Genomic DNA, 20,288 nt, shown 5'->3' on the forward strand with positions numbered 1-20,288 from the left:
TTGTGAACCCGAAATTTGCAAGTTTAAATATGAAAAAACTAGAAAAATAAAAAATAACACTTTAAGGGGCGCCAAAAGTTGTTGCTATTGAGGTTGACCTTTAGCGATGATATATTAGCAGCGACATATCTCGTCGCTATTGAGTCAACCCTTTAGCGGCGACAGGTACCAATAGCGGCGACATATGGAGCAATACTGGCCAACCTTTAGCCGCGACATAAGGGGTCTTTAGCGACGACATTTGTCGCCCATATTGCCCTGTTTTTTTGTAGTGACAACAAGGTTTTAGACGTTGAGTTGGTGTGTTCGTAGTAAAACCAGTCTATTAAAGTGACCCAAAATTGTTTGTTTCAAATTGTAGAAAAACAATTATACTATTGAGCGGGCTTGTTGAAGACATAACAAAGAATTTCGGGACCAGCAACTTGATTATCATATATATGTTTTCTACTATTTTTATTTTATTTTATTTCACTACTAGAACAAAGCGTTATTTTTCTACAAATATTTCCGATATTTTAGTGGAAGCAGTGTTGAAATTTTGTTGGAAATGACCGTTTCCTACGCATTTCTGACGGAAAAGTGGCGTAGAAAACCTCCTAATTTTCTAGTAACGTTTCTCTCCGAGTTGGCTAGAGTATTTGAGTACTTTGGTAATAATTTTTAAATTGTAGCGAGTGTACAAATTATGATCGGTATTCTATTTCGATTTTCTTACTGAGCAGTATTTTGTACGTAATCTTATCATCTTGTGATACGAAGTTGAATCGGTATATTTTTCTCAATAAAGTTCATTATAAAATTGACTTTTACTTGAAATAATATTCCACTACTCGCACATGTTGTCATCTCCAATCTGTTCTGACACAATGCTTGATGAAACTCATCCAATATGGCGTAAACTTGATGCCTGCTAGTGCAAGCAAAGCAATCAACTTTATCTCTCTCTAACCCCCCCCTCTCTCTCTCTCTCTCTCTCTTGGTATTCGCAACATGTAAAAGCTCATGTTTAGTGCTTCACTAGCCAAAAAATCACCCTGCAAATTTTATTCTCTCTCTCTAACTGTTTTAAGTGTTGTCTATAGTGATGGCTTAAGGGAGGAGTTATGTTAGTAAACCATGTCCAATAATATCTTTTCTTAATGTCAGAAGCACCCCTTTTCATTGTTCTTGACCTTCACCTTTCCCTAGTTCTATTCATTTCAATGTTTGCTTCTATTAATCTTTAGGTTTGTATGTAACCCTCTTTTGAATCCCTGAAAACTTTCCAACTTTGATTTAATCTGATGGAGTTTATGTTCAGAATATTGCTTCCTTCATGGAGTTTCGAGTGAACTATATGCAAGTCTCCACCTTTCCCCTTAAAGATTTTGTTATTCTCTTAAAATTTTGAAGGATGTTACTTATAGAAATCTGTTAATCATTTAGATCAGAGGTTGAGAGATCAAGGGTAGAAATGGAAGTTGATGAAGGAGGAGAGATGGCTCTCCCTATTAACAGTGCATATGGGCTTGGGCATGGGCACATAACTAATCATGAGTCTTCACAACACAATCACATTGTCCCATCTTCAGCAGCAGAAACAGTAGAGCCTGTACAGCAACAGCACCACCAACAGTTACCATTCACCAATGGGACCACCCTGACAGTACCACCACCCACTTCATCCATGGAAGAAAGTGTTGTAGTAGCCTACACAAACAACAACAGGATGACGGTGAGGTATAGAGAGTGCCTGAAGAACCATGCAGCCGCCATTGGAGGGAATGCAACAGATGGGTGTGGTGAGTTCATGCCCTCAGGTGAGGAGGGTACTCTTGAAGCTCTCACCTGTTCAGCCTGCAACTGCCACAGAAACTTCCACAGGAAAGAAGTTGAAGGTGAAGCCCACCACCACCACCAACACAATCATCAACTCTCCTGTGACTACAATTACCACTCTGCCCCCTCACATCTTAACAGATTTGGGCTTGGAAATGGTAGAAATGTTATCTTGCAAGGTCACCACAATAGGGGTATTCTCGGAACAGAATCTTTTGGGTACAACCACAATAATGCTGCTGGGGTCCTTGTACCTTCAAGAGCACCAGCACCAATGATAATGTCTTACAATATGGGTCTGGGGTCTTTGCAATCAGAATCTGATGAGCAAGAGGATGGTGGTGGTCATGGTCATGGATTTCTGAGTAGGCATCCACACCCACAAGCACATCAGGTGGTGAAGAAGAGGTTCAGGACCAAGTTCACCCAAGAACAAAAAGATAAGATGCTAAATTTTGCAGAGAAAGTTGGGTGGAAGATTCAAAAGCAAGAGGAGTCTCTGGTACAACAATTCTGTCAAGAACTAGGGATCAAAAGAAGAGTCCTCAAGGTCTGGATGCACAACAATAAGCACAACCTAGCCAGAAACATCAACTCTATCCCCACTAATCCTCCAAGCCAACTTATTTAGGGAATGCATCCTACAACATATATACTCGATCTCTAATGATTTGCATCAACTATTCTACCTCTTTGTTTTAGTATTATGTTTGTAACCACTATTTATAGTTGAGAAATCCATACATAAACATGGTAGTTTAGCATTGTTGCTAGGGAACTACCCTTAATGCTTCATTATTATCATCATGCATGTTAGTTAACCTTGTTGAATTGGGTGTAATTTGCAGACATATAATATCTGATTTTCATGTCTAAACAAAGTATAAATAATTGCGTGTCATTCACTTTTGTCTTTTATTTGTTCTTTTTTGATTGTGGCTTTCCTCTTTTGGGTTATCGTGCTTTTGGGGTCAATTTATATAATTACACAGTAGGGGTTATGTAATGAAGTTAGTTTAAGGAAAAGGGAAGCGTCACATATTGTAATAGTTGATGCCTAAAAAGAAGTAGACTAATTATATATCCCTTTTGTAGAAGAGTTCATCTGCATGCAATGATATTAAGGTTGGTGATATTTCTTTTTCAATTAAGATAACTCACTCACATCATTTGTATAATTTCTCTTTTTATTTATATTAAATATATGTGTGTATGCTTAAGCATTTTGTATATTAGTAACCCTACAAAAAGTAATTTGGGTTACGTATCTTTTGTCTAAAAGTCACGTCCATCAGAAAAGGTTATTGAAGTTAAAAAAAATCACATAAGTCAAATGGTTGCAGTAGTAGATGGGAACCCTTTCATTTTTTGTTTTCTAAAAAGATGATTTAAATGACGTGAAATTAGATATGGCTTTTGTTTTTTTGATTTTGTTTTCATTCTATTTTTAACTTTGTTTTTTATTTGATTACTTAACTAAACAATATTGAAAGGCCAAATTTAATAAACCTTTTTTTCATGTAACCATAACACTATTTGCAAATTTTATTCTGTAATCGTTGTAATCGTTATGCAAACCATCGCATCAGTTTACGCGACGCGTTTATTTAATTGTCAATATAAAAAATAAGGGTATGTTGGTTCATATAAAAACTACGTCGGTTCATTAATGAAAAGTCATGCACCTTTGGTTATTATTTTAAAATAATAAAATAATCCTAATCCCTAACCGCAATCACAACAATGCCACCAATTGAACATCAACATCGCATGTAGCGGTTGCGAAAGTGACGAACAAAATTATTGGCGTGCTTTTTGATTTAAATTTTCAAAATTAATTATCAACGTCTAAGAAATTACAGCTTACACCCTATGCTTTGCTCAACGCGCCGCTTATGTTATGCGCATATGATGTATGTATGTGTGGGGGCTCGGGGGGGGGGGGGGGCAAAAGTGAAAGTGTATTAATTTTAACGTTATTTTACTAATTTCATAAAAATAACGTTAAAAGAGAGGAATGGTTAATCATGCATCATGTGGTGGCGCTGATAACCGAAAGACAATGGGTACATGCACTAATCGACAGTTGTCTCAATTGCTGAGTGTTATGTGTCTTATGTCCAAGGCTTGATGCAAAACTACTATCGAGCCGAGGGTCTCACTGGAAGCAGCCTCTCTAATCCTACGAAGTAGAGGTAAGACTGTCTACATCTTACCCTCCTCAGACCCTACCTTAGCTTTGTTATTGGTGGGATTTACTGAGTACGATGATGATGATGATGATGACGACCACGACCCTATGCTTTGCTCATAATTATACTAACCCCTAAAGTTTTATAAAACGATATAACCAATTAAACTAATACAAATATTAGTATCATCAGAATTACTTTTATTGGAGAAGTATACATTATTTTTAAATACTATTTATTAAATAGAACGTTACGTATATAACTATAATCAATTAATCGGCTTTTACAAAGTATTAAACTCACTGAAGATCCGACATAATAATTCAATATTTATAATCAACATACTAAAGACTTTCACTATCAACATCTCGCTGCAATGCACGGGGTAACGTTAACTCGTGAATAAACAATAACCAATGTGCACATATAAATGTACACGCGTATCCTTTATTTTTAGCTTTTAAGGGTTAGTTATTGATCACCAATCAGAATATATTTTCCATCAAGTGATTACCCATACGCATCGGAATGCTTGGTATCCACATTATGGAGAATAAAGTAATTTGTTTGAAGCTCACCATCTTAAATTGTTATGTAACCACCACATAAGTTATGTAAGGAAATTCAAAACATGCTCGATCATTTGCCGTTTTCATTTGTTTATCCTATACTTTATATGCAAGTAAATTCAAAATATGAAAGAAAACCTGTAGAGCTAAGTTTCTTTCGGGACGATTTCTTTTCTTATTTATTTTCCAGGTTTATCTTATTTCTATTTTAGTCAGCTATAGAATAATTCTCTTTTTTTTTTTATTTAAAAACATTTGTTGCAGAGCGACTCAACCATTTTGAGAGCCTGAAGTGAAGTAAAAGTTTTTGACTCTGTAAGATTAATTTTTTTCGGTTTTCATGTATACCAGTAGAGACTTTTTATCAGATCGGATTATTGAAATATATTTCCGGATTTAATTGGGTTGTGAAAATATTTTGATTATTTTATCATATATGTTTACAATTCATTTTATTTGGTTTAGATTATTGGAGGGTTGTTTCAATTTTGTACATTTTATTCATTTGGCTTTTTAGGGTATTTTCATATTTATTTCATTGGTTTTGAATGTGATCTCAATTTCAATATTTCCGGTCTAACACACTACAAGAAATCGAAGTATTAGCAACGACGACAATAGGGGCGACAACAAGCAATAACGGCGAGCTAGACGCGAGTTGTCACACCCTGACTTTTGCGGAAGCGTATACATGTGACTTGATTGGTTCTCATTGCATTCGATTATAATAAACAACTATATGATCAAAATGATGTTCATCCATTCATAAAGTTCAAAACATTACAAACACCAGTCATTTAAGTTTCAAACAGCACAACCTTTGATTAAGTTACAAATCAACAAAAGTGGATGACATCTAAACTTGAAATTTACATCCAGTAACGACACCAGCGCCCAAGATCCAACTTGTTTCCTGAAATACATGTAATTTTGAAAACATCAACAAAAGTTGAGCGAGTTCATGCGTTTTGTATGAGTACTGATAAGCTTGTAAACATTTGAGAGACTCATTTGAAAACAGGTATGAAAAGAGTCTATGAACAGATCAATTAATGTTTTGCAAGGACATTAATGTATGTGATGGCATAGGGAGTACTCAAAATGAGTAGGCTTTTGTCTTTGTCAAATCTCCTCGACTGTATCGAATTCCCCTCGACTGTGTCAAATTCACCTTGACTGTGTCAAATTCCCTTGACCGTATCAAATCACCTTGACCGTGTCAAATCCCCTTGACTGTTGTCGAATCACCTCGACTGGGACACTAAAGCACTCTAAGTGGTCACATAAGGACCATGAGTGGGACTCGGCTGTACCCGTTAGATCTAACATTTGTCCATGTTTCTTATGAGAGTTATTGGCATTTCAGTTTTAGCCTATGCTCACATGATCTAATAGTTCATTTCATAGCTAAATCATACCATTGAAACATATGTAGCATGTACTTCACCCACAAGAGTTATAAAATCGAAAACAGTTAAGAGAAAAGGGGAACATGAACTCACAAGTTTGCGTCTAGCTGTCTCGTATATTCAAAGGTCCTCCTACGAGTCGTACAACTACCTACACACGTGCCAGGTCTTATTAGACGTTTAGGTCGTGTAATGACTCTTTGTCTTAGTTGTTCGTTAAGACTTGTTTTGAAAATCTTGGTATATTTTGAGTTACATCATTGATGTACATTATATAATTTCGAAGTATATAATTGTTAGTTAAAATAATAATATTTTAACTTAAATTATTTTCATCCATTTCTTTGGAATATTGCCAAAATAATATATTTTTGCCTTAGTTCATTTTGTAACTTCTTTCATGAATATTTCCCAAGTATGGGTATAATTATTCTTGTGTATTTTGCCAAGTATTTATGGTGTATTCCGGTGTGTATTTGTACGTACGAGAATACGTATTTTTCTTGTATTCATAAAGTATTCCTATATTAAATTTTGTATTAAATTTTCTGGAATATTATCTTTAATCAAATAAAATCACCACTTTATATTCTCAAAATGTATGTATTTTAAGAAAACTTTTATAGAAAAGAGATAAATGCCCGGATAGTCCCTGTGGTTTGGCATTTTTTCACCTTTAGTCCCTAACTTTCTAAAATTACAGCTATAGTCCCCAACTTTTTCAATTTCGTTCCCAGATAGTCCCTGCCGTGGATGGAGGTTAGTCTTTTCAGTTAAGTGGGTGTGAAATGGCCCAAATACCCTTACTACAGTTGGGGACTATAGTTGTATTTATATATTTATGTGGGTTCCATCATCCACCCTACCTACTTCATCTTCCTCACAATTCACCATCACCACCATCTTCACATTTCACCACCACCACCATCTTCACATTTCACCACCACCTTTCACCACCATACCACCACCATCTTTCCCACTCAAATTTAATCATTAAATAATAAAAACCTACCCACCCACCCCCACCCTTTTTCCTGAACATAACATGTTACCGATTACTGTTCGTTTTTCCGGCGAGAATTTTCAAACAGCCGGCTAACCAATTAAACCCCCATCACACACACACTTATTTCACTTTGCTAATTCTAACTTCTAGCACCTAATTTAGGAAACCAATCTCATTTCTACAAATACCTCTGCAACTTTCCACAAACCACATCAAATCCCAAAACCAGATCCCACTTAAAAACAAATAAAATCAAACAGACATGACAAAAACCAATCAATAAAACCAAAAAGTCACAAAATTTAGCTTAATTTCACATAATCCATTGATACAACAACAACCGATTCTATTGTATTAGCAGCCTGGACGAACGTTTTCTTCTTCACATCCCTAAAACGTCATCTTCTCCAAGACCCAAACCAGAAACACCACGGTCCTCCTGCTCCAAATCGTCGGCGACCGCCTTAAATTCGCCGGTGACTGAACTTAAACCCGTTCACAACGATGGCATATATGATTTTGAGGAACACAACCGCATCTTCATCGCTAATCAGCGATCCCGTTGCACCAACCACCATCACTAACAACCATCCCGTCGCACCAACTATCTTTGTCCCCTTACCGTGTCTCAGCAAATCATAGCGGGCCACCTCCCTCCTCTAACCACCTCTATCCCCATCGCACCAACCACCCTAGAATAATATCCGTCTTTGGTGGATTGATGTTAGGGGCGACCTTGTTCGGGGCCTCAACGAAAGCAGCGCCGCCGGATAACGCATCGGTGGCGACCTCCGTGGAGTATAGGCAGTGGATGGTGACGGATTAAGTGGTGGTTGATTGGCTGAAGAGGCAATGATTGGAGGAGGTAGGCGGTGGTTGGAATTGCAGTGGAAGGTGGAGGCGGTGGCTGAGGGGTGGAGGTGGTTTTGATTGTAGCAACCAAGGTGTCGGCCGGAATTTTTTTATTGCAGCAACCAGAATAGTGGACGTACGACAGAGGTGGTGGTTCATCGGTGGAGGGTGGTGGTGGTTGCATTTGATGTTGGTGGTACAGTAGTGAACGAGAGAGAGAAATGAGATATCTATACTTTCTATAAAAGGAGAAATCCCAATGATATAAGAAAAGCTGATGAGTCAACAGGAGAGGCTGTCCAACAAGGCTTTTCTTATGTCATTATTACATCATAAAGTCTTGTATATAAATCACTTTAAAACAGATTTTATTTAATTTCAAACCACTGCCTTGTGTATTCAAATGTTAAAGGTCTGGCCCACATTCCAAAGGGCAAACCACTGCCCATCTACAAGAAAGTAGCAGATGGTTCCTTTGGCAAACGTATACCTAGCAGCAGATGTTCTGAAATCTATACTTTCTATAAAAGGAGAAATCCCAATGACATAAGAAAAGCTGATGTGTCAGCATGAGAGGTTGTCCAACAAGGCTTTTCTTATGTCATTATTACATCATAAAGTCTAATATATAAATCACTTTAAAATAGATTTAATTTAATTTCAAACCACTGCCTTGTGTATTCAAATGTTAAAGGTCTGGCCCACATTCCAAAGTGCAAACAACTGCCCATCTACAAGAAAGTAGCAGATGGTTCCTTTGGCAAACGTATACCTAGCAGCGGATGTTTTGAAATTGCGGGTAATGTGAAATTCAAAATGCATGGGGATATGTAATTTTCAATTAATGCATGTCACCCACTCATTTCTGTCAATCATCTTCTTATATAAACGTGTTCTCTTCTTTTGTATTTTCAAACCACATTTGTAATGCATCTCTCTCTCAAATCCCTTCTTATCAATACTCGGCATTTGTTCATAAAGGATAAGAGAAAACTGAAGCTCTCTTTGACCCACTTTCAGAAAAAATTTTGGGGATATGTGGTTTGCCTTGATCATGGTAATGTGATATATATAATTATGTTTGTTTTTGTTTTTGATTTTTACTGAAGTTTTATTATCTGAGTTATGACTAAATGATGATTGTGAATGATCTGCTACAGATGATGATGATGATTGTTCTACGGTTGTTTCCAGTATCATTGTTCCAACATCGTTTAAAGTATGTGTTTTTTGCTACTCCAATTTTGAAATTTTTAATTTTTAATTTTGAAGTGATATACTTTAATTCTCGATTTATATTTCAGTCTAATCACAGTTGTTTGAAATTCATACAATCTGCTGCGGGTTATTATAGGTTTGTACTAAAAGAAGCATAAAGTTAAATTAAGCACAAATAAAAATTATTAAATGTATATTTAAAATAATTTTTGCTTATGACTAAATGATGATTATATATGACTTTGGGCAGATGATGATGATGTAGAACCTGCATTAGTTCCTACTAAACGCAAGAAATGATCTGCTATTACTGTAAGATAAGATATTATCTTACTAGAGTAATGGTCTTTCCTGCCTTTTTTGTATTAAAAGAAGCATAAAGTTTGGTTTAATGCAGTTGTTTATGAACAAAGTTAAGGATTAAGTATATGAAGACAGGGCTACTCTTCAATAGCTGAAGAAGTGTTTTCATGTACTGCATCTTGGTCTGTTCACGAGAGATCAGATTTCTAGAAACCTGATGTTGATGCATTGAGTACTTCCGTGGAGTTCATGGCGATTGTCGAAGATATACATTGACGGAGTTTAAAGCTAAAAGCACTAAATTTTAAGCTAAAAGCAATAAATTTGAACTGTTAGGTTCGTAAATTTCTTGGTGTTGTTGTTAGATTTTAAAGTTTCGTTTTAATTTTAAGATGAATAAGTATTATTATGTAATTTTTAATATCATCTGATTATTGCAGATCGATACTTTTGATGTAGAAGTGAAATTGTCTCTGAGTTTAATTAGATTATGTTGATGTTGTATCAATTTCTGTTAGTGTATAGATCTGTCAAAGTTAAAGTTTGCCAGAAGAGAACATCTGCTCTAAATCATCATCTGCTGATCTAACGGCTGTTTGACTTGCTACTATTGCCAACATCTGTTGTTGCCTAATAAAGCTTTTCGAAGAATTTCCTCCTCTCAATTGCCAAACATCTGTTGTTGCCAACATCTGTTTGACTTGCTACTGTTGCGAACAGGAGAGGCTTTAACAGATGTTCGCAATATCTTTGTATTCCAAATGAATAGATTTTTTATCTGAGTTATGACTAAATGATGATTGCTGATGTGTCAATTTTTTATCTGAGTTAAAATACATTTAATTTCAAACTACTGCTCTATATTTAAATGTTAACGGTCTGGCCCACATTCAAGAGTGCAAACTATTGATAGCCAAGAAAGTATAACTTAGCAGATGTTTCCTTTGGCAAACACATACCATAGCAGTGGTTTTGAAATTGGCGGTAAATTCAAATTCAAAATGCCAGGGGATATGTACTTTGCAATTAATGCATGTCACTCAATCAGTTCTATCTTATGGTAAAGGCGTCTTATAGGTAAATGAAGAGGTTAATTGTAATTATAATAACGTGTTTAATTTTATATTTTTCCCATGGAAATGTATTAAAAGCCTAACGAGTGTCGCATCATATTCTTTCGTCTGACAATGTATTTAGTCAAAACCGCCTTCATTGGGTATATAAAATACGTTGGGCAGAGGTTTTGATCATTACCGTTTTCATCCATCTACTCAATCATCTTCAAAAGTTTTTTGTTTATCAATATCATTACAATTTCTTTTACTTCCAAAGACGCATTGGTTCACTGCAACATGGAAAAATTTGGGTTTCAAGTGATTGTTGGCGAGATTTTCACAAGGCTCTCTGCAGAAGATATTGGCCGTTTCAAATGTCTTTCCAAGAATTTTTATAGGGAATTGTCAAGTCATGGATTTCAGATGATGCATGCTCTCCGAAGTGGAGATTCACTACAAAAGAAACTACTCTCCTTTAAAGACACGTCAATTGTCGTTGACGATGTAGTTGCTGGTAATTTGGATGTTGTTAGAATCAAAACCTTAAGTTTTCCTAACAATGTCCACCCTAGTTTCTTACGTATTCTATCGTCATTTAATGGTTTGTTGTTAGTTTGCAATGAAGGAATTTGCTGTGAGCTGATTCTTTGGAATCCAACTACTAGGCGCTAAGGTTTTGTCTGATGACTACTTCAATTACAATCATGATCGAAACTCTGATACTGGTGGAATTTATTTTGATCAGTTCAATGATCTGAAAGTGCTGAATATCAGATGTTACCGTAATGTAACTGCTGCTCGTGTTTACTCACGACGTTGTGAGTCATGGAAAACAATAAATTTCGGTAGCGTAAACAATTATGGTTCAAGTGGTTATTCATGGTCTACAGGAGTTTATGCTGATAAAACCATATATTTTATGGTTTCAAATTATTGGTATCCACTAGGTGAGAGGAACATCGTTGCTTTTGATGTTCTGAGTGAGACTTTCAGAATGCTTTGTTTTCCAGATAGTATTGTAGTTAATCCTTGCTAAGGGCATTTTTTGACCATCGCAAAGAGGCTGCATTTGATTGTTATTGGAAAGTCTGCTGAGCTAACTGCTGATTTGCTCAGATATGAAGAGAAGGCTAGATGAAGGTGTTCGTTTTCAATAATCCTCATGTAGTTGATTATGTAGATAGGCGCCGAAGGACTAATATTATTGAAGACAACAAGTGGCTGATAACAAGCATCTAGAGGATATGATTGAAGTTGATCTGAGCAACGAACTTCTGAAATACCTCCAACATGTTGACAACTACAATGGTCCGAAAGGAGCTTTACTTATCGAGACTACTGTTTCACCAATTGATTAGGAATTAGTATGCTGTATTTTATTGAATGTTGTTTATTGTTTTGACAATTGTAGTTTTTATATAATTAGTTATGTTAAAATTATTAACTATGTTTGCTATTTAAATTAAGTAAATGAATATTTATGTTTGAGAGTGTAAAAGCTTGTAATAATGGCGATGGTCTGTTTAAATGATCAAAGCTCTGTTATTGGGAACAGATGTTCGAAAATAAAACAGTGGTTGATACATCTGTTGACTTGGGTCAACAGATGGATGAACTTTGTATGTTGTTTCGCCTATTGATTTGGAATTAGTATGTTGTATTCTATTGATTGATGTTTGCTGTTTTGAACTTTGTTTATTATATAGTTACCTCTGTTTGACACTTGTAGTTTTTATATAATTTGTTGTGTTAAAATTATTAACCATGTTTGTTATTTAAATTAAGTAAATAAATATTTAGGTTTGAGAGTGTAAAAGCTTGTAATATTGGCAAAGGTATGTTTAAATGATCAAAGCTCTGTTATTGGGAACAGATATTTGAAAATAAAACAGTGGTTGATACATCTGTTGACTTTGGTCAACAGATGGATGAAAACCGATGTTTGGAACTACTGTTAAGAAAACTGTGGTTGAAACCACTGTTTGGTTAAAATGGTGGTTTAAAACCACTATTGGGTTAAAATAGTGTTTTGTGGAGGTTGAAGGGGATTGAAACGGCTGTTGGGTTAAAATATAGTTTTTTTTTAGAAGGAACATGCTTGAACCACTGTTTATATAATGACTGTTGTTAAAGCTCAGTGTTTTAATCCACTGATAGGCTATCCGCTGATAGTTATAGTCAGCTACTGTTTTCATTTTCAGCACTGTAAACTACTGATATTGATTCATTAGTGGTTTCCTAACAACTGTCATCCATTATTCATCAAAGGTTGTCACGTGGACAGTACTTAGCCATCAGATCTTTTGTAACTGCTACCACGTCAGCATTCACTTTTTCCACCTATAAAACCCTGATCAAAACCCCAAACAGGGATTTGACTGTCGAGTCAAATTCAAAATTCCTTTCAAAAGTAGTTTTCACCAAATTCTCTCAAATCACCCATCTTCTTCCTTCGTTCTTAACTACCTTTGATTTATCATGAATCTTCCATTCAAAACCCGTCATAACTACGTGTGTACACTTGCAAAAACAAGTCAAAACATAGGTTTTCATTCCGTGATTGATGCACTTTCATCTTCAAAGAACAAAACTTTGTTGACCTGTAATGAAACCGTCTACCTGGATACCCAACGAGAGTTCTGGAAAAATGCAAAGCTTGAAACTAAGGACAAAAAGACCTTAGCTATTACTTCATCAATAAGGGGAATTCTAGTGGTCATCACACCTCAAACCATTTCAAAGGTTTTTGAAATCAATGATCTTACAGGTAAAAGCTCTTTCCCAAAAAACAAAGTACCAAACTGATTTCATTGAGAGAGGGTATGAAGAAGAAATGAAAAAGGATACTTTACAAAAGGGTAATTTTCCACCTGCTCCGAGGTTTTTATTCCATGCCCTCCTCATTTGTGTGTCAAATAAAACAACAGCTTTTAATGAAATTCCATTGAAAATCCAATACCTGGGCTATGCTATCATGGCTGAAGAAAATTTTAACTACTCTTAGGAGATTTCAATGATATGGTTAAGAATGTTAATAAAAAATCATTTTTATTGTTTCCAAGGTTTTTAAGTTTTTATCTTCAAAAGAAATTTTCAAAGGATAATGCACATGTGCTTATCCAAGGAAATCCTATTCAAATAAACAGTCTAACTTCTGAAACATTCACAAGGCTGTCAAAACCTTTAAAAACACAAACAGAGGTACCTAAGCAGAATTTAGCAGTAACAACTACTCCTCAGGCCCCTGCTGTTGAGCCCACTGGTCCTGGTGATCACAGAAGCACAACCCCTGCTGTGAAACCCACACCAAAAATCACCAAAAAGACCAAAAAGAAAACTATCCAAAAGCCCCCCAAACTCACCAAAAAGGTGACTCTGGAAGATGAGATCCTAGAGGTAACACATGTGACATCACACAAGTCACCTGAAACCACTGCTGCTACTTCCTCACAGCAGATGGAAGAAAGATCTCAACCTGAGCCTAAAACTCCTCCTGTATCCTCTCAAAAGGATCAGGTTGTATCAATAGGGACACCACAATATGAAGGAATGGATTCACTTGAATCTATCTTTGACAGCCCAGCTCTCGGGGCAAATTCTCTTTCTACCCCTATCTTCATTGCACAACTCCCACTATCAATGATACCTCTGTTGGATGCACTTGTTATAGCCCAGATAAAAATCAGTTCTTCTCAATCACCTATCAATGAGAATATACCACAACAAGTGACTGAGTCTGGTGTCTCTATCTCTGCTAACCCACCAACAGTTGAGGAGGCTACACTACAGGAATTACAAGTAATTCCTGTCAGTAGTTCAAGTGGAGCAGCTACTACAGGTGTTGAACCCACTAGTTTACACCTGGACAGTAGTTTCATTAGTGAGACTCCCTTGAAGGCAATTTCTTCTTTGGGAACCGTAGTGTTCACTGGTGTGTTTCCATTATACACTGTGACCTTAAAATGGTAAGCTCTGCTGAAGAAAGAAGTCCCCAGTACCGAGAACAAGGGGCATCAGTTGATGATTTTTGGGAAACTTTTCCTAAGTCAACCACTGATACAACCACCACTGGTGGGAAATCAAATGATCCCATTAACTTGGGTGATGGTTTAAAATACAAAGAATTGACGGAGCGGGTTGATAAACTTGACACATCTGTTGCAGAAATCAAAACTATGTTGTAACAGTTGTTACAAGCTCAAAAGGCTACACCCACCGCTGCACCATCTGCAACATCTGCTCCATCCACTGCTGAGCTATGGCATCTATTTCAACCTCTGCTTCACAAACAAAGACAATATGCAGATCAACAGCATGAAGTTCAACTTCAAATGGTCAGAAATGTCATGGAAACTAGGTACAAAGATACTCAAGCAGATATCAAAGCCATTAAAGCTCATCTATGTGACACCCCAGGAAAACCAGTAAACGATACAACTTACCTAGCTTCCTCAGTAACCGCATGCTAAATTTCGGGACGAAATTTCTTTTAAGTTGGGGATAATGTGACAACTCGAGTTTCCAAGATTTACACCTCTGCATTAATCGCACACTAATTGTTTGTTTGTTTGCACGATTGGTTTGTTTCACAACTATACACGTTCGTAATACGTTCAATCGTATTGTGTTTGATTTGAGTATTTGAGGTGCAACATAACTCTATTTGTTGATATATGTTTGTATGGTTATATTGCTAGTTCACTTAATAACAAGATTTAATAATAAAGTGGAGCCATAGCCGAATGCCCCAACCCCCTACCCACGTAAACTCAATTGATGAAAACACTTTAACTATTTTCGTCCACTGCTATTGTCGAAAACACACACCTCACGAAAACACCTAAGTGTTTTCGTCCCAAAGGTGGCCAACGAAAACCAAATGGGCCTTGGCCCACTTCCGATTTAGTATATGTTTTGATTTGAGACTTTACGTGATAACTCGGGATCGGCAAAACCCTAGAACACTCCTCTAACTGTGACGGCAACTACAAGCCTACGAAACCTTCTTGTGCCATCAATCCGCTGCTTTCTATTTCGGTTAGTGTGATTCTTGTTCGTGTAGTGGATTAAAAACACTTATGATTATTTGTTTGATTTTATGTAGTAACAGTTTTGTTCATGGATCGAATATATATGCGATTAGGTCATGACTGATTATGCATGTGATTGTATTTGGTTTTCAATTTTGATTATTGTTTATCATGATGATGATGATGAACCGACAACATGTCTTGTGCCGATGACTTTTAGTGAATGATTCTGATATGATGAATGTTGTTAGGTGGATTAGATTGTTAGACATTATGTGTTAAATCTTGGTGACTTGTTAGAATGGATGTGTCATGTGAATAAAAGCTGCAGCCCACTTCACATATTAGATCAAATAACAGCATGTAAACATTAACTATTGGTTTTGATAAAAGTTATGATGCTATGAGTCAGAGGGTAATGATTAATCTTTGTGGGAACTTGACTTTTGTGGAATCATGTAACAAATCAAAGTTTTGTTTTTAGGCGGCACAACATAAACTGATGGGTCAAACTGTGCATGTAGTGATTGGTTAGATCTTGATACATGTTTACTGTTATGCTTGATGACCATTAGGGTTTTGTTTCGTAACTGTTGATGTTGATGATCATGATGTTCAACGACAACCCACCTCAACGAAATCCAAAGGGATTTCGTCACCCATGTGTTTTCAGCCCATAGGTGTTTTCGTCACCCTCATACACAAACGAAATCTCCACACAAACGAAATCACCTTAGGTGATTTCGGCTAAGGTGATTTTGGCCCAAGTTTGGATTTCGGCCCATAGAGAGTTTTCGGCCCTGTTAATTCAGTTAACTGTTAAACAATAACTCTGTTAATTATAACTCTGTTAGTTTGTAACCTTGTTAAGTATGCAAACTCTGTTAATCATCAAAACCCCTGTCAAACGATTGAACTGGTAACTCTGTTATGTCAGTTAAGTGGTTAACCCTGTTAAGTGTAAACTGTGTTAACTCAGTCAAATATACTAACTCTGTTAAGCACGACAATTAGTTTAGGAACTTGCATGTAACTCTGAACCTGGTATGATTGACAAACTGTTATGTGATATTTAACTGCCAAATCACTCTGTAATACTGATTGTACGTAAAACTTTACGAACTTGAACTGATTGAGTATACATGCACACTATAGGACTTGACTGATTGATTGTGAGCACATAACTTAGCATACCGAGCAAACCAAGGTGAGTTCACACAGCCAAGGCATGGGGTTCCCGGGTGGGAATGGGATTGGATGACTTATTTTATATACTCAGATGATAGAACCTAACGACAAGATACGGCTAGACTAGTAACACTTATTGAACTGATCTTCGCACACCTGCCAAGGGTTGGCCGCGATATTATGACTGACTTCGCATACCTGCCTTAGGAAGGCCGCGAACTAAATTTGCTAATCTTCGCACACCTGCCTGGGAGGCCGCGATACAAATAAACCTAGTCTAGAATACTTGGGAAAGACATCCCCTAATCTTCGCATACCTGCCTGGGAGGCCGCGACGGAAGCTATTACGATACATGACATAACGAACGAATATACTACTCACACTATACTATTACTGAACTATTAACTGTGAACTCGCTCAACTAGTTGTTGACTCTCTATTACATGCCTTGCAGGCTTATAGGTGCATATCCAAGGAACTTGCTGTCTGGGAAGCTGGAGTGGTCATGGGTCGAGACACATGGAAACGCAACACAAGAATTAAGAACTTGCATGTGGTTTTAGAAACACTCATTGAGTTAAATATGCTTCCGCTGTAAACTGTGAAATATTGTAATATTGTAACACTTGTTGTTTATAAATGAAAGTACTGTTCACCTATACTTATGAGTTCAATGTGATTGATGGTTAAGATCCTGGTCAATCACGCCTCTAAGCGGTGGTACTCCGCATGTGGATTTTGGGGGTGTGACAGATTGGTATCAGAGCCATTGGTTATAGTGAACTTGGTTTTAAAAAGGGAAAACTGTTTTTGTAAAACCAGACTATAACCAGACAGTTCTGAAAGCGAGAATACGACCATGACACTCAGCTCCAGATTGCAAGGTTCGTCTCTATTATACTCATTGTACTACATAACTAGTGAACACCTACATACGATATTGCATGTGATTGCACGCTTAGCACCACGATACGAATTCATGTACATTTTCACGTAATAAGAGACCGATAGGGTGGTCATTCCCTAAACCTTCATAACTTACACTACTTGATACTCTTTGAAATCTACTCGAGTGTGGGGAACCATTTGACATGAGTTAAGAGGAGCTGAGATGAACATGCAAATCACAATATTATTGTGGGTGCACACATAATAATAATGTGGGGTGCATGTGAGTCCCAGTTAGGCTTAACAAGTGGAAAAGGGGTTCTGTCCTGTTATTCGATCAGTATGAAACATAACCAACCTATAGGGGCTATAGTAGTAATTGTCCCATACTTAAACTCAAACGTGAACCTCTCATTTATCGTTGGATTCTTTCGAAACTAGAAGTTATCAAGTATTACCTGAACACCCATCAGAACACCTAGCGGACTGTGTAGAATGTTAGGTGCTTATACGAACATCCCTGAGTTGGATGTCCCCGCGTCGAATGATTGAACAACATTTTTCCTACTCCTCCTCGTTTTCTGAAACTCATGGATTGATGACTCCGATCCCGAAGTGTGACCACTTCTGCAACACTCCTCGTATCAGACAGTGAACTCCTTGAACCACTCGTAACGACGACGGACAGGAGGATGAGCGTAGCACCCTACCGACTTCAGCACGGATTAAGTTAAAACGTCATCAACCCAAGGAACAATGACAGTTTTGGGAACTCTAGTAGTAGTAGCAACAACACTGGATGTGGTACTCACGATGGGCATTTAGGATTGGTGTGGACAACGCTAAGATTGTAACAACATGGTGGCCTTCGTGCCCTTAGTAATAAATCACTTCGTCACCGTTTAGCTCAACCCTGGTACATCTCGAAACCGAACCTGCTATGGAAACGGCAGATGGCGAGCCAATTGAAACCTCATATGGGTGTAGGAATGCAAACTCGACCTTGTGGGACAAGCGATCAACGTCGACCATCCTTCTGCTACCCTTGATAGATTTGATACAGTAGCCGTGTGGATTGGCTACCCAGATATCGTATGCATACACCCAATGAGGAGAAAACTTTGTGCATAGAAACATTTCCTACTGCAGCGTGTCAGAGTGGCACAACGGTTAACTTCATTTCAGCAAGAAGGACCAGGAGTGTCTGAGGAAGGATTACCCCGCAATGTTGACCCTCAACCTAGATGTCAAGACCAAGGAAAGGAGGATCGAGGATCCACCAATTATTCGTGACTTCCCCCTAAATGTTACCCGAAGAACTGTCAGGTTTATCTACACATCGACAGGAGGGACGTCAGACCTGTATCATGCTAGAAGTAACCCTCGTTATTGGTATATCTTACTACCATACACCAGGAAGGTTGCAGGAACTGCCTAATCAACACCAAATTTTTTTTTTTTTTTTTTTGGACTCGTGCTTCACTTTAAGGAGCCCCCGTTATACGCAAGAAGAGAAGTTACTCAACATGTATTACGATTATCGAGGAACTCAACAAAGTGATAGTGGAGAGCCGCCATCCTCTTCCACGAATTGATGATCTATTCGACCAGTTGTAAAGGGTCAAGCTACCACTCCAAGATGGACCTGAGGCCAGGTTACCACCAGCTGAGAGTCCGGGTTGAGGACGTCTTCAGAACATGCTTTCAGAACTCGTTACGGCCACTATGAGTTTCTTGTCATGCTACTCGGGTTAACAAACGCACCGGCAGTCTTCATGGACCTTAGGAACAGAGTGTACAAGCCCTACCTAGATAAGCTTGTGATTGTATCCGTCGATGACATTCTGATCTACTCCAAGAGTCAGAAGGAATACGAGCAGCACTTACGTCTTATCTTGGAACTTCTTCGAAAGGAACAACTGTACGCTAAGTTTTCAAAATGCGACTTCTGGCTTCGTGAAGTCCATTTCTTAGGCCATGTGGTGAACAGGGATGGAATTCATGTCGATCCATCCAAGGTAGATTCGATCAGGAACTGGCCTGCACCGCGTACACCAACGGAAATACGCCAATTCTTAGGTTTGGCGGGGTACTACAGACGATTCATCAAAGACTTTTCCAAAATCGCACAGCCGCTTACAATGCTGACACAGGAAGGTGTTACCTATCGTTGGGGTAATACACAGGAAACATCTTTTCAGTACCTGAAGGATAGACTATGCAGCGCACCTATTCTCACATTGCCAGAGGGCACGGACGATTTTTGTGGTCTATTGTAACGCATCAATACAGGGTCTTGGTTGTGTATTGATGCAACGAGGTAAAGTCATTGCTTACGCTTCGCGCCAACTTAAGATCCACGAACGGAACTACACTACGCACGATTTAGAGCTGGGAGCTGTTGTTTTCGCGCTTAAGATATGGCGACACCACCTGTATGGTACCAAGTGCACAATTTACACCGATCACAGAAGTCTCGAGCATATCCTTAAGCAAAAGGATTTGAGCATGCGTCAACGAAGATGGGTTGAACTTCTGAACGATTACGAATGCGTCATCAAGTACCACCCAGGCAAGGCCAATGTTGTGGCTGATGCCCTCAGTCGGGAAGATACTACACCTAGGCGTGTACAAGCTTTGCAACTCACCATTCAGTCCAGTCTCCCTGCACAGATACGAGATGCCCAGGTAGAAGCATTGAAGACGGAAAACGTCAAGGCTGAAGCCTTAGGCGGTTCAAGGCAGCGATTAGAACA

The 20,288-nt window shown here is 37.8% G+C and overlaps 1 protein-coding gene across 1 annotated transcript; it reads left to right on the forward strand.

Moving 5' to 3' along the window:
• The first annotated feature begins 835 nt into the window (after positions 1-835).
• Positions 836-2,722, forward strand: LOC110936630 (zinc-finger homeodomain protein 3). The gene is made up of 2 exons (XM_035988546.1): positions 836-1,341; positions 1,429-2,722. Exons 1-2 carry the CDS (start codon positions 1,319-1,321, stop codon positions 2,450-2,452), a joined length of 1,047 nt encoding a protein of 348 aa, XP_035844439.1. The 5' UTR covers positions 836-1,318; the 3' UTR covers positions 2,453-2,722.
• Positions 2,723-20,288: the final 17,566 nt, after the last annotated feature.

The sequence above is a fragment of the Helianthus annuus genome, chromosome 4 (genome assembly GCF_002127325.2).
Source record: "Helianthus annuus cultivar XRQ/B chromosome 4, HanXRQr2.0-SUNRISE, whole genome shotgun sequence".
NCBI lineage: Eukaryota > Viridiplantae > Streptophyta > Magnoliopsida > Asterales > Asteraceae > Helianthus > Helianthus annuus.

Coding starts and splice junctions, on each gene's coding strand:
- LOC110936630 (XM_035988546.1), top strand. CDS start 1,319: ATGGAGTTTCGAGTGAACTATAT. Junction 1,342..1,428: donor GAGTTTCGAGTGAACTATAT/GCAAGTCTCCAC, acceptor TTAATCATTTAG/ATCAGAGGTTGAGAGATCAA.